At 47.6% G+C, this 12155-nt stretch overlaps 2 protein-coding genes across 2 annotated transcripts; one reads left to right on the top strand and one right to left on the bottom strand.

The window, feature by feature from the left end:
- The first annotated feature begins 2055 nt into the window (after positions 1-2055).
- LOC147261344 (uncharacterized) lies at positions 2056-5233 on the top strand. The gene is made up of 2 exons (XM_086204909.1): positions 2056-4055; positions 4156-5233. The coding sequence occupies exon 1, from the start codon at positions 2139-2141 to the stop codon at positions 3432-3434; it is 1296 nt and encodes a 431-aa protein (XP_086061035.1). The 5' UTR covers positions 2056-2138; the 3' UTR covers positions 3435-4055; positions 4156-5233.
- Positions 5234-9707: 4474 nt separating this feature from the next.
- Positions 9708-12151, bottom strand: LOC147261343 (uncharacterized). Its single transcript, XM_086203325.1, has 3 exons — positions 11882-12151; positions 11553-11698; positions 9708-11483 (listed from the first exon to the last, which is right to left on the bottom strand). Exons 2-3 carry the CDS (start codon positions 11572-11574, stop codon positions 9754-9756), a joined length of 1752 nt encoding a protein of 583 aa, XP_086059451.1. The 5' UTR covers positions 11575-11698; positions 11882-12151; the 3' UTR covers positions 9708-9753.
- Between the last annotated feature and the right edge of the window lie 4 nt (positions 12152-12155).

The following is a 12155-nucleotide window of genomic DNA, read 5'->3' as shown; positions in this document are numbered from 1 at the left end:
ACTGGCTAGCTCTAGCGGCTAATTGTTTGAATCCATCGGTGCAGAGCCACCACAGGTCCAATTCAACCTCGCTGAGCCTCACCTCCAACGCTACAAACAAACTACAATAAACGCACTTATCAGTATCACTAAAGGAGGCTGAGGAGTAACTGAACAAGTGGCACACTGAGCAGGAGAGAGGAGAGGGGGCAGCCATTGCTAGCTTGGAGTGGAGAGTTTACAGAGAGAAAGACTGTCGCTACAAGACAGATGGTCTTTAAACTTCGGCCAAATAAAAGCAAATAGATATGTAGTTTGGGCAGGTAATTAGTTTACGAATAAGGAATTTGCGGGGATGATCACACTTTAGCTCGCGCAACGACGCAAAGCACGATATTCAGCAATGCACAAACAGGAAGTGAGGTCACACGCTTACCACAACGCAGGTAGATGAGGAGGAGTCAGAGACCAATAGCAGCTCATGTACAGCAGCGTCCATGCGTAAAATGGGTGCTCCTGTGCTCTTCTGTTTACTTGGAGAAGGTTTTGAGAAGCAAAACTCTCCCATCATTCAACAAAGGACTCAATGTCACACTGACACTGGACATCCTGTAGGAATTTGCAATGATCAGAACCAGATTATGGACGTAGTTTGCCATGGAGGAAAACATGACACCCAGGTTTAAGAGAAGATACGTTGTTCTTCTCTGTAATGTGATTGACAAGTACAAGTGAAATACTCAAGTAAACAAATTAGGCAACTTATTATTTTGTAGTCTTTAATCAGTCCGGTTGTAAAAAGTTACATTGGATGCACATGTATGTGTCTTTTATCATTGGAAAGCTCAGTTTCTGCCGTTTCATATGATACATGTGCCATATTTGTCTGATGACGGGTTTGTGAGTGATTTCAATGAGCAAAAGGAGAGCGCATCAGTGCACAGCTTTATAATTAAACTCAGCCAAACTCCAAAATTATTTTTTTAACAAATACTTGAACACAAAAAATAGGTAGGTACCATTGTAAAGGTGCAGCTGTGTAGTTTCATGTGATATGTGTGTGAATGAGCGCTGATGAACCATTCCAGAGATATTGGAGAGCAACGGATGTGTGTCTAGAGTCACGCACTTTGTGTGAATGGATCCCTAGGGTTCGTGTCAAGCTGCTGTTTTTAGGGACAGTGTGGCTTGGAGAACAGTGGCCATCTAGTTTGACAGAGGTGTTCTTACGGTGAATCTGCTTGCGCGTGCTCTGTCTTGACGTAAATGCGCAGTGACGTTTCCTCACTTGAAAAAATGGTGGCTTCCAAGCAGCAGTGCGCGCAGAACTGGTCTGCGGCGGAGAGTTTATTTTTAATAGAGACCCTTCAAGATCTGAACATTATCGCACGCTTAGACGGTAGGAAAAAAGAAATTCTGATCTGTTCAAAAAAGTCCACGTCAAGCTCAACGAAAACGAGCAGCACGGGCCAACACCGTGAAATAAAAACAAAAAGGCCCCCTTCTGTACGCCGTCTCCTCTTCCTTGCTTCCAGTAGAAGCGCCTTCGTATCAAGCTTTTGCTTGAATAAATGTGGCAACACAATCGGAACGACTGTGCTGATCACACGATAGAACCTCCACCATTGATCAGTCACGTGATGTTTACATCCCTCTGCATGTGACACAGCCGTAACACAACGGTTCCGATTAAATGAAGTGGCACATGTAAACACCAGATTGGAATAGATCACGTCACATGTAAACAGTAGACCTGAGCTCTTCATTCGGAATAATTTTAATCGGAATGAAGAAAAAGTCTGCATGTAAACGTGGCTCATGTCTCTATGTGGAGTAAAATTCAATTACAGTATGTAGAATACCAACACCACCCAGATCCTGGACTACATGATCTTGGGGGCAGAGGGCGAGACAAAAGTGTCAGGTGAAGGAGTTCCTCCCAGTCACTGTTGGCCAGTAGGTCAGGTGACATCACAGTGGCTGAGATGACTGAGATGACAGAGATGGCTGGGCTGACAGTTGATAGTTGTCATTTATGAGACTAACTGGGTGATTCCCACAAACATCCACCCAGGATACCTGCAGACAACCAGACTCAGGAGCTTTCTTCTTCTGCTGGTGCTACGGTGGTTTGGAGAATCAGGAGTTGAAAGACGATCATGAGTAACAGAGAATTTGTTCCATTTGAGAACACTAATCAACCTCAACCATTCAGTCCTCCTGGGTTATGGTTCGATATGGATCACCCTCAACCAGTTGATCCTGCTTGGTTATATTTTGACACGGATCACCCTCAAGCAGACGACCTTTTGGAGTTATGGTTGAATACCAATCAACCTCAAGCAGTTGACCCTCAACCAGCTGACCCTGCTGGGTTATGGTTCAATACGGATCAAAGATCACCAGATCAACCTCAACCAGTTCACATTTCACCAGTTCACCCTCAACCAGTTCACACCTCAACAGTTAACACTTCACCAGTTCACATCTCACCAGTTAACACTTCACCAGTTCACATCTCACCAGTTCACATCTCACCAGTTCACCCTCAACCAGTTCACACCTTACCATTTCACACTCCACCAGTTCACATCTCACCAGTTCACACCTCACCAGTTCACATCTCACCAGTTCACATCTCACCAGTTCACACCTCACTAGTTTACCCTCAACCAGATGACCCTTCTGGGTTATGGTTCAACAATTACCACGCTCAGCCAGTTAATCCCCGACCAGTTTATCCTCAACAAGTGTACCCTCAACCAGATGACCCTCCTGGGTTCTGGTTCAATAATTACCTCCCCCAGCCAGTGGCAGGTCAGGACCGAGGCTACTATGGGAACATCCAGATGGGATATGGTCCAGGAGCTGCCACGGCTGCACCCAACTGGACCCACAACCGTCTACAGCCTCATCAGCACGGACAGCTCTTTCCCCTCAATAGACAGACGGGTGCTGTCATCAATGGCCACTACTGGCCACATCACGCAGCAGCTGCCAACCCCCCCGCTGCCCCACCACCCCCCAACAATGGACCTGTCCGTGCCCTGCGTGCGGTTGGAATGATGGGAGGACAGGTTGTGTACAGGTTTGTACCAACAGAAGCTGCACCAGCCACAGCTCCTCCACCAAGAACAAACAAAATCACCAGAAAGAGAAAGGCTAAAGTCCAGCAGCCGTACAAGGACTCGTACATCAAGAAGCCTTTGAACGCCTACATGATCTTCGTGGGGGAGCAGAGGGAGAACGTCAAGAACGAGCTCAACGTCCAAGACAATCGTGTCATTAGTCAAGTCTTGGGGGAGAGGTGGAGGGCCCTTCCTGAAGAAGTGAGGGCTAAATACTTTGAGCAAGCAGCAGCTGCCAGGAAACTCCACGCAGAGAAGTATCCCGACTGGACCTGCAAGATTAACTACGGCAGAATGAAGAGGAAGAGAGACGGGAGAAGCTCCTAAACCCAAGTATGAGTCTTTGGCACTTGACTCCACCAGGACATCATCTCAGAACAGCTGTGAGATGGATCCCCAGAATTCAAGGGCGCAAGCTCACGATAGAACCTCAGGCTGATTTGGTGCTGCCTTTGAGTCTGCAAGGCAGAGGCCACTGATGCTTGCTTGCCTGCAAAGGCTGATGTGATGCTGCGAGCCTTCAAAGGCTGAAGGTCAGCAATGACCTTGAAAGACGATGGTATGGTTGGAAACCTGCAAAGACAAAGTGGAGATGAGGAAACAGAAAAGTGAGAGCAAACGAACCTGAGATGAATAAAATGCAGCGAGACGATCTCAGTGACGAGACTGTAATGGGGTAGTCATGATAAAACAGAATTATACGATGAGCGATACTGTACTTTTCACTTCCTTGCAAGAGGTCAGCAATGACCTGATGTTACAAAAAGGAATCAGTGAATCTGAGACTGACACCACACACCACCAGTGATACGCAGTAGAAGCATGAGACACAGTTGAGAGAATGGAGTCGGCAGTGCCAAATTGATACGTTTGGAAGAGAGGATAACCTGCAATGAGTGAATGGTGAACGCCAGTCTACGCCATCCAGCTGTGCCATCAGTTCACTTGGTACCACTTGCTTATATTTTATTAAAAAAAAATGTTAAACACAATGTTTTTTTCATGTGACAACATTTTTGGATTTTCTAAATGTTTCTCATCATGGAAGGGTTCCAGGACACATATCTTTGCATATTGAGTTGGGGATTTTTCGTCTGACAATAGTAGCACCATGATGGTGGGACGTTCGATGACTTCACAACTGGCAAAAACATGTGGTGTGTGCATGGCGAGAATAAAAGCCATTTTACTGAAATAAAAACATATTCGGCTGTTGATGAAAAATACGATTTGTTTAAAAGGCACATGCATGAATTAAAAAAAATATAATAGCACAACTATTTACAGGAACACACAACTATATCCACTATTATAGACATCAAAGGGGCTTTTCAAGATTCCCTATGGTGTCCCTACAGTATTATCTCAACAAAGTATGGAGCAAATATTATTGTGTAGAAAATAGTTACAACTTAACCATAAATGACCAATTAGTAGCCTGGGCGTTTCTTTTGCAAAATCAATGTGGACCCCAGGCGTTTAAAAGAGACCAGGCGTCTATTGGTGACAGGCTTTAATTTATTTTGGCACTGGCCAGCACTGGGCCATTACTATTATTTTTTTGTGTGGAATCGTGAGCTTGAAGATTTGCTGTTTGCGGTGCACTGACATCATGTGACATAAATCACTGGTAAGTTAAAATAAATGGCAAGATCTTCCATGAAACCAAGTTAAGATCAAATTAATCTCAAATGATGGCCCCCAGGCGTTGAAACGAACCTGCCATTTATTTGTGACAGGCGGCTGTTTTACAAAATGAGGGCGGACCCTCGGCCATGATATGAGACCCGGCAGCAGTTTGAAACTGGGCTATTAATTGGTCATTTACGGTAAACGGATCTTGGATCATCTTGAGTTGGATCCTTTCAATGAAGAAACATCTCATCATCAGATAATCCACTCTCTAAGCCTGAGCCATTTAGATAGACAGATAGATAGATAGACAGACAGATAGATAGATAGACAGATAGATGGATAGACAGACAGATAGATAGATAGATAGACAGATAGATAGATAGACAAACAGATAGATAGATAGACAGATAGATAGATAGATGGATAGATAGATAGACAGATAGATAGACAGACAGATTGATAGATAGATATAGATAGACAGATTGATAGACTGATAGATAGATAGACAGACAGATAGATTGATAGATGGATAGATAGATAGATAGATAGATAGACAAACAGATAGACAGATAGATAGATTGATAGATAGATAGATGGATAGACAGACAGATAGATGGATAGATAGATAGACAGATAGATAGACAGACAGATCGATAGATAGATATAGATAGACAGATAGATAGACTGAGATAGATAGACAGACAGATAGATTGATAGATAGATAGATGGATAGACAAACAGATAGATGGATAGATGGATAGATAGATAGATAGATAGATAGATGGATAGATAGATTGATAGATAGATAGATAGACAGATAGATAGATGGACAGGCAGGTAGATAGATAGATAGATTGATAGATAGATAGACAGACAGATAGATAGATAGACTGATAGATAAACAGATTGATAGATAGAAAGATAGATGGTAGAACTTTATTGACCCCACACAGGGAAATTTGTGTCAAGTCAGTTTTATTTATGTTGCACCAAATCACAACAAAAGTTACCTCATGACTCTTCACTAGTAGAGCAGGTCCAGTTCCTCACTCCTTCAATGAATTTACACCCAACAATTCTCCACCAGCAGCACATCCTGCAACAACAACGACAAAAACCTTCCTTTTAACAGGGAGGAACGTCCAGCAGATCCAGGTTCAGTGGGGACGGCCTTCTGCTTTGACCTGTTGGAGGGAAAGAGAGCAGGAGAGCGGGGAAGAGACAAAGACAGATAATGGAGGAAGACAGATATACAGAAGGAAAGAGAGGGACAGAGATAAAGAGGGAGAGAAAGGGAAGACACTGATGGACAGACAGGGACATGAGCAGGTGGAGCTACGGGTGGCAGCTTGAGCCTCTTCAGGTCTGCAGCCTCCTTCAGCAGCACCAGGATCTGGGATGAGGGGAGCCCGAAGGCTCTGGAGAAGAAGACGAGTTAGTAACACGTATGAGTAAGATTTATGGATGACAAATATAGGAGGACAGAGAGGAAAGAGAGGAGGAGAGAGAAGCCCAGTGCACCATGGGAGATCCCCCAGCAGTCTAAGCCTCCAGCAGCATATCTAAGGCCCAGCCTAAGCAGTTCTGACTGTAAGCCTGATCAAAAAGGAAGGTCTTTAGTCTGCTCTTAAAGGTCGAGAGGGTGTCTGCATCCTGGACCAAAACTGGGAGACGGTTCCACAGGAGGGGAGCCTGAGAGCTGAAGGCTCTGGCTCTGTAGAAGGATATGGTGGTCAATGGTATCAAAAGCTGTACTGAGATCTCATCAGACCAGCACAGAGACCAGTCCCTCATCTGATGGTAGTTGGAGGTCATTGGTAACTTTGACGAGTGCTGTTTCTGTGCTCTGATGAACCTGAACCCTGACTGGAAATCCTCTAATAAGCTGTTGCTGTGGAGAAGTCACAGAGTTGTTTAGCAACTGCTTTCTCCAGAATTTCTGAGAGAAATGGACGATTTGATATTGGTCTGTAGTTGGTAGAAGTTCTGGATCCAGGGTTGCTCTTTTGAGGAGGGGTCCAATTACTGCAACTTTAAAGGACTGTGGGACGTAACCAGATAACAGCGACACATTGATCATATCTAAGAGGGAGGGGCTAACGAGGGGTGGCTTGGTTGGGATGGGGTCTAGAAGACAGGTGGAGGTTTAGAGGAGGAAAGGATTGAACTGAGCTCATGAAGACTAACGATAGAAAAACTGTCAAAGTGTATGTCTGGTCCTCCAGCTGCCTCTCAGGCTTCTGAGGCTATCGGTGCCATGTTGTCAACTGATGGCAGGAGGAGGTGAATTTTCTCTCTAAGAAGGACAATTTTGTCATTAAAGAGGTCCATGAACTCTTTGCTGCCCAGGGAAACAGGAATGCTTGGTTCAGTAGAGCTGTGGCTCTCTGTCAGTCTGGTCACAGTCCTGAAGAGGAACCAGGGGTTGTTCTTGTGTTTCTAGATTAGTGCTGAGTAGAAGGCTGCTCTCGCTATACGAAGGGCATTCTTCTAACTTTTAAGGCTGTCTTGCCAGATGATATGTGACTCTCTGAGTTCTGTGGAAACACAACTGGATGTTCAGCTTCAATTCCATACGTCAGGACGAGGTGGAGGGTGTGGTTGTGACAGTGAGTGGGTTCATGAACAGACTGATGGAAACCAATTGAGTCTAGAAGAGAGAGAAATGCAGCACCCAGACAGTCGTTATCAACATCCACATGAACACTGAGGTCACCTACAATCATGACTTGATCTGATTTGAGAACTAAACTGGTTAGAAACTCTGAGAATTCAGATAAAACATCAAAGTAAGGACCAGGAAGATGGAACACAATAATAAACAGAAGTGGCTGTAGAGTTTCTGAGGCTGGAAGAGACGAACTGAGAATCTGGCTTTCAAATGAATTGAAATTTATTTGTCAAAAATGGCAGCAACTCCACCTCCTCGGCCAGAGCCTGGAGGAATGTGAGTGTTAATGTGACTGGGAGGAGTGGATTGATTCAGACTAACATGCCCATCATCACACAGCCTGGTTTCAGTGAGAAGAACAAGTCAATGTAATTGTCAGATATGAAGTCTCCAGGTAGGCTGATTGATACTCTAAATTGACCGTAGGTGTGACTGTGAGTGTGAATGGTTGTCTGTCTCTATGTTGGCCCTGTGATGGACTGGTGACCTGTCCAGGGTGAACCCTACCTCTCGCCCGTAGCTGCTGGGAAAGTCTCCAGGCCCCCCGTGACCCTTAACAGGAATAAGCGGAAGAAAATGGATGGATGGAAGTCTGCAGGATTTATTACCATCTTCCTATAAAACCAAGAAATCTCCATCCGTCGTCCGTCTGTCTGAGTCGTCTCATCTCCCCACCAGGTGGTTGAATCATATGAAACTGCTGATGGCCACAGAGAGCTGTCATATTCAGACAGAGACACGGCACGAGAATCAACGTGATTTCTTTTTTAAATGGTTTTCTACAAAACGCTGCTTTGGACCACCATCTTCTTTTAGTGAGTTAAAAAACAGGGCCTCCCCGTCACTCCAACCCACATTGTGGTTGAAGGTTGAGCTGAGTTGTGTAAACACCATGTTGACATTTTGTCACTGCAGTTACAAATCAATGTTGCTGTCACGCAGCAATCACAACTCTCCAGAAACACCTCTGGTCATACGATGATGGAACATGGACGTGTCAGCAGCTGGGGTCCATGACATGTTCTTAAAAAAGGAAGGTAAACATACGTCACACGTTGCTACAGACGTGTACTTCCTTCATGTCTCTGTCATTGACTCCTTCTGGTTCATGTCATATCCTCAAGGATATTTAATGTCATCACTCAATGTTTTTATTGCTTTGCACTTTTGTTGTGCTGTAATTTTGCTTGAATGTAATAAAACATGATCACTCTTTAATCGCTAAGACATCAAGAGGTTAAATCAGTCAGAGTTGTGGAAAAGATTCTAGAACTCCAGAGCTTCCTCCAGTCACTCCCAGTACAGCGTCATGACGCTACAGGCTACAGTTTATTAGCATATTTGCCAAATTCTCCTCCTGTTTACAGGTCTGGGGTCTGCAGGGTCACAACAGGCACATTTTGTGGAGCTGGTCAGGTCAGGCTCATGGCCACTCAGCCCATGTGTGTTATGGATGTATAACTGGATACAGGAAGTGCTCCACCAGTTAAAACAATACTGACATGCTGGCCAAACACCAGTAAAACAAGTATGGTTTCATTCATGTGAGACGCACTGATCCAAAAAGGACTTTCCCCCAACAATCAGACTGGGAAGCAGACGTCTTTACACCAGTGGATTGAGAATTGTTCCAATTGCTGGAGTGGAAATTGAGGGCTTTCATGGAAATGTCAACCAGTCAGCAGGACACAGCAGGGAATCGAACCCCATCCCAGTACACCAGGAGTACCATTACCAGTGTCTTCAGCTGTTTGACACCTCATGGAAGGGGAAAAATAAAAGAACCTCCACAGAGCAAAAATCTCCTCCATGAGGGTTTTAAGTCTCAAGCTGTAACAAGAACAGGAACGACTTCTGTGGGGAAACATCCAATTAAATTCATTATTTTTCCTCTTTGAGTTCTGACTGTCACATATTTGAGCAGCTCCACCAAATGAGGATGGAAAGGTTTTTGTGTCAGGCTGCTGGAAGATTCCACCATCAGATATGAAACCCTACATGAATAAAATCCCCACAGGCCCTCACAGCCACATCCATTTCTTTGTTGTGTTTTGGATTTGGAGTCAAATCACCAGTGCCTTTCCCTCAGTTACTAAACATCATGAAGGTTTAGTTTTCTAGATTCAGTGATGAAGTATTTACATCAAAGCATGTTTTCATTGTTTTGAATTCTTTTATAACTTCATCCAACGCTTGCGTCATCCATGAAGAAAATACATTGAAGCAGTTTGGAAACCCCTCCACTGATGTGTCAAACCCCCCCACCCCCGCATAATTTTTCAAAGAGATCCAGTCGTCACTCTTTTTGACCTTTAATCTCTTCCAGGTTGTCAGCAGCTGTCATTTCTTTGACCCGTGGACTGTTTCCTCTGTTTGACGTTCATTCTTCACATGGCTGCTGGAGCCTGGTGGTGGCCTCTGCTGGGGCCTGGTGGTGGCCTCTGCTGGGGCCTGGTGGTGGCCCATGTTTAAGCCTGGTGGTGGCCCCTGTTGGAACCTGGTGGCGGCCTCCGTTGCTGCCTGGTGGTGGCCTCTGCTGCCGCCTGGTGGTGGCCTCTGCTGGAGCCTGGCGGTGCCCCCTGTTTGAGCCTGGTGGTGGCCTCTGTTGGAGCCTGGTGGCGCCCCCTGTTTGAGCCTGGTGGTGTCCTCCGTTGCTGCCTGGTGGTGGCTTCTGCTGGAGCCTGGTGGTGGCCTCTGCTGGGGCGTGGTGGTGGCCTTGGCTGCCGCCTGCAATGGTCTTTTCTGGAGCCAGGTGGTGGCCTCTGCTGGAGCCCGGTGGTGGCCTCTGCTGTGGCTTGGTGGTGGCCTCTGCTGGGGCCCGGTGGTGGCCTCTGCTGGAGCCCGGTGGTGGCCTCTGCTGGGGCTTGGTGGTAGCCCCTGTTTGAGCCTGGTGGTGGCCCCTGTTTGAGCCTGGTGGTGGCCCCTGTTGAAGCCTGGTGGTGGCCCCTGTTGAAGCCTGGTGGTGGCCTCTTCTGGGGCTTGGTGGTGGCCTCTTCTGGGGCTTGGTGGTGGCCTCCTTTGCAGCCTGGTGGTGGCCTCCTTTGCAGTCTGGTGGTGGCTTCTGCTGGAGCCCGGTGGTGGCCCCATCTTGAGCCTGGTGGTGGCCTCTGCTGGGGCATGGTGGTGGCCTCGGCCGTCGCCTGGCGGTGGCCTCTTCTGGAGCCTGGTGGTGGCCCCTGTCGAAGCCTTGTGGTGGCCTCTGCTGGGGCCTGGTGGTTGCCCATGTTGAAGCCTGGTGGTGACCTCTTCTGGGACTTGGTGGTGGCCTCCTTTGCAGCCTGGTGGTGGCCTCCTTTGCAGCCCGGTGGTGGCCTCTGCTGGAGCCTGGTGGTGGCCTCTGCTGGGGCTTGGTGGTGGCCCCTGTTTGAGCCTGGTGGTGGCCCCTGTTTGAGCCTGGTGTTGGCCCCTGTTGAAGCCTGGTGGTGGCCTCTTCTGGGGCTTGGTGGTGGCCTCCTTTGCAGCCTGGTGGTGGCCTCCTTTGCAGTCTGGTGGTGGCTTCTGCTGGAGCCCGGTGGTGGCCCCATCTTGAGCCTGGTGGTGGCCTCTGCTGGGGCGTGGTGGTGGCCTCGGCCGCCGCCTCGCGGTGGCCTCTTCTGGAGCCTGGTGGTTGCCCCTGTTGGAGCCTGGTGGTGGCCTTCGTTGCTGCCTGGTGGTGGCCTCTTTTGGAGCCTGGTGGTGGCCCCTGTCGAAACCTGGTGGTGGCCTCTGCTGGAGCCTGGTGGTGGCCTCTGCTGCCGCCTGGTGGTGGCCTCTGCTGGAGCCCGGTAGTGGCCTTTGTTGGAGCCTGGTGGTGGCCTCTGTTGGAGCCTGGTGGTGGCCCCTGTCGAAGCCTGGTGGTGGCCTCTGCTGCCGCCTGGTGGTGGCCTCTTCTGGAGCCCAGTTGTGGCCTTTGTTGGAGCTTGGTGGTGGCCTCCGTTGCTGCCAGGTGGTGGCCTCTGTTGGAGCCTGGTTGTGGCCTCTGCTGGAGCCTGGTGGTGGACTATGTTGGAGCCTGGAGGTGGCCTCTGCTGCTGCCTGGTGGTGGCCTGTGATGGAGCTTGGTGGTGGCCTCTGCTGCCGACTGGTGGTGGCTGATACAACATTTAGATGTTATTGTCATGGTAACACAGTAGTCGTAGTAGTTTAGTTTTTGTGTTTACCTTTTGTGGCTTTTCTCTTCATTGCTGTGTTTTCTTCTCCCTTTTCTCCTTCGTGTCTCTTCCTCCCCTCACTTCTCTTCCAGTTGTCGTCATCTCATTTGTCCTGCAGGGATCTGCTTCTTTTCACTTTGGCGTCGTCCAAAGTGCTGAAAGGGAAAACCACAGAAGAAATTTCAGATAAAACAGTAGAGTAAAATGTCAGAAGACAGCAGGTTTGTTCAGCTGTAGACTCGCCCTCCAACTCATAAATCCTGAAAGAGTTAAATTCGTGTCACTCTGATTCTCTAAGATGTTGCTGCCCTCAACTCTGATCTGCTCTGATCTCTCACCTCTGCTCTCATCTCAGGGTCTCCTTGTCCGTCCTCATGTTGCTTCTCGTCTCCGGGTCGTCCCTCATCTTGTCCGTCCCTCTGGTCTCATCTGACATCTTCTCTGCATTTTGGGGTCCTGGGTGATCTGGAACTGAGGGGAAAAAAACCTCTGAGACAAAATAAGGGAAGAGAATCAAAGAGCTTTAAAAGTGATAAATGAGACTCAGCAGCTCTCAAACTATCCTTTTGAGGGGGAGTGGTGTCATGTGACCCCCTCACCCAAACACACACA

Source organism: Aulostomus chinensis, chromosome 5 (genome assembly GCF_037954235.1).
Source record: "Aulostomus chinensis isolate RoL2024-O1b breed Wild chromosome 5, RoL_Achi_v1.0, whole genome shotgun sequence".
Taxonomy (NCBI): Eukaryota; Metazoa; Chordata; class Actinopteri; order Syngnathiformes; family Aulostomidae; genus Aulostomus; species Aulostomus chinensis.
The sequence above is the reverse complement of the archived record's forward strand: the minus strand, read 5'-3'. Positions and strand labels throughout refer to the sequence as shown.

What these genes read in the sequence shown, in the direction of transcription:
- LOC147261344 (XM_086204909.1), top strand. Translation starts at nt 2,139, where the DNA reads ATGAGTAACAGAGAATTTGTTCCATTTGAGAACACTAATCAACCTCAA.
- LOC147261343 (XM_086203325.1), bottom strand. Translation starts at nt 11,574, where the DNA reads ATGAAGAGAAAAGCCACAAAAG. An exon ending in GAAGAGAAAAGCCACAAAAG is followed by an intron (nt 11,484 to 11,552) that starts GTAAACACAAAA and finishes ATGTTGTATCAG; the next exon opens with CCACCACCAGTCGGCAGCAG.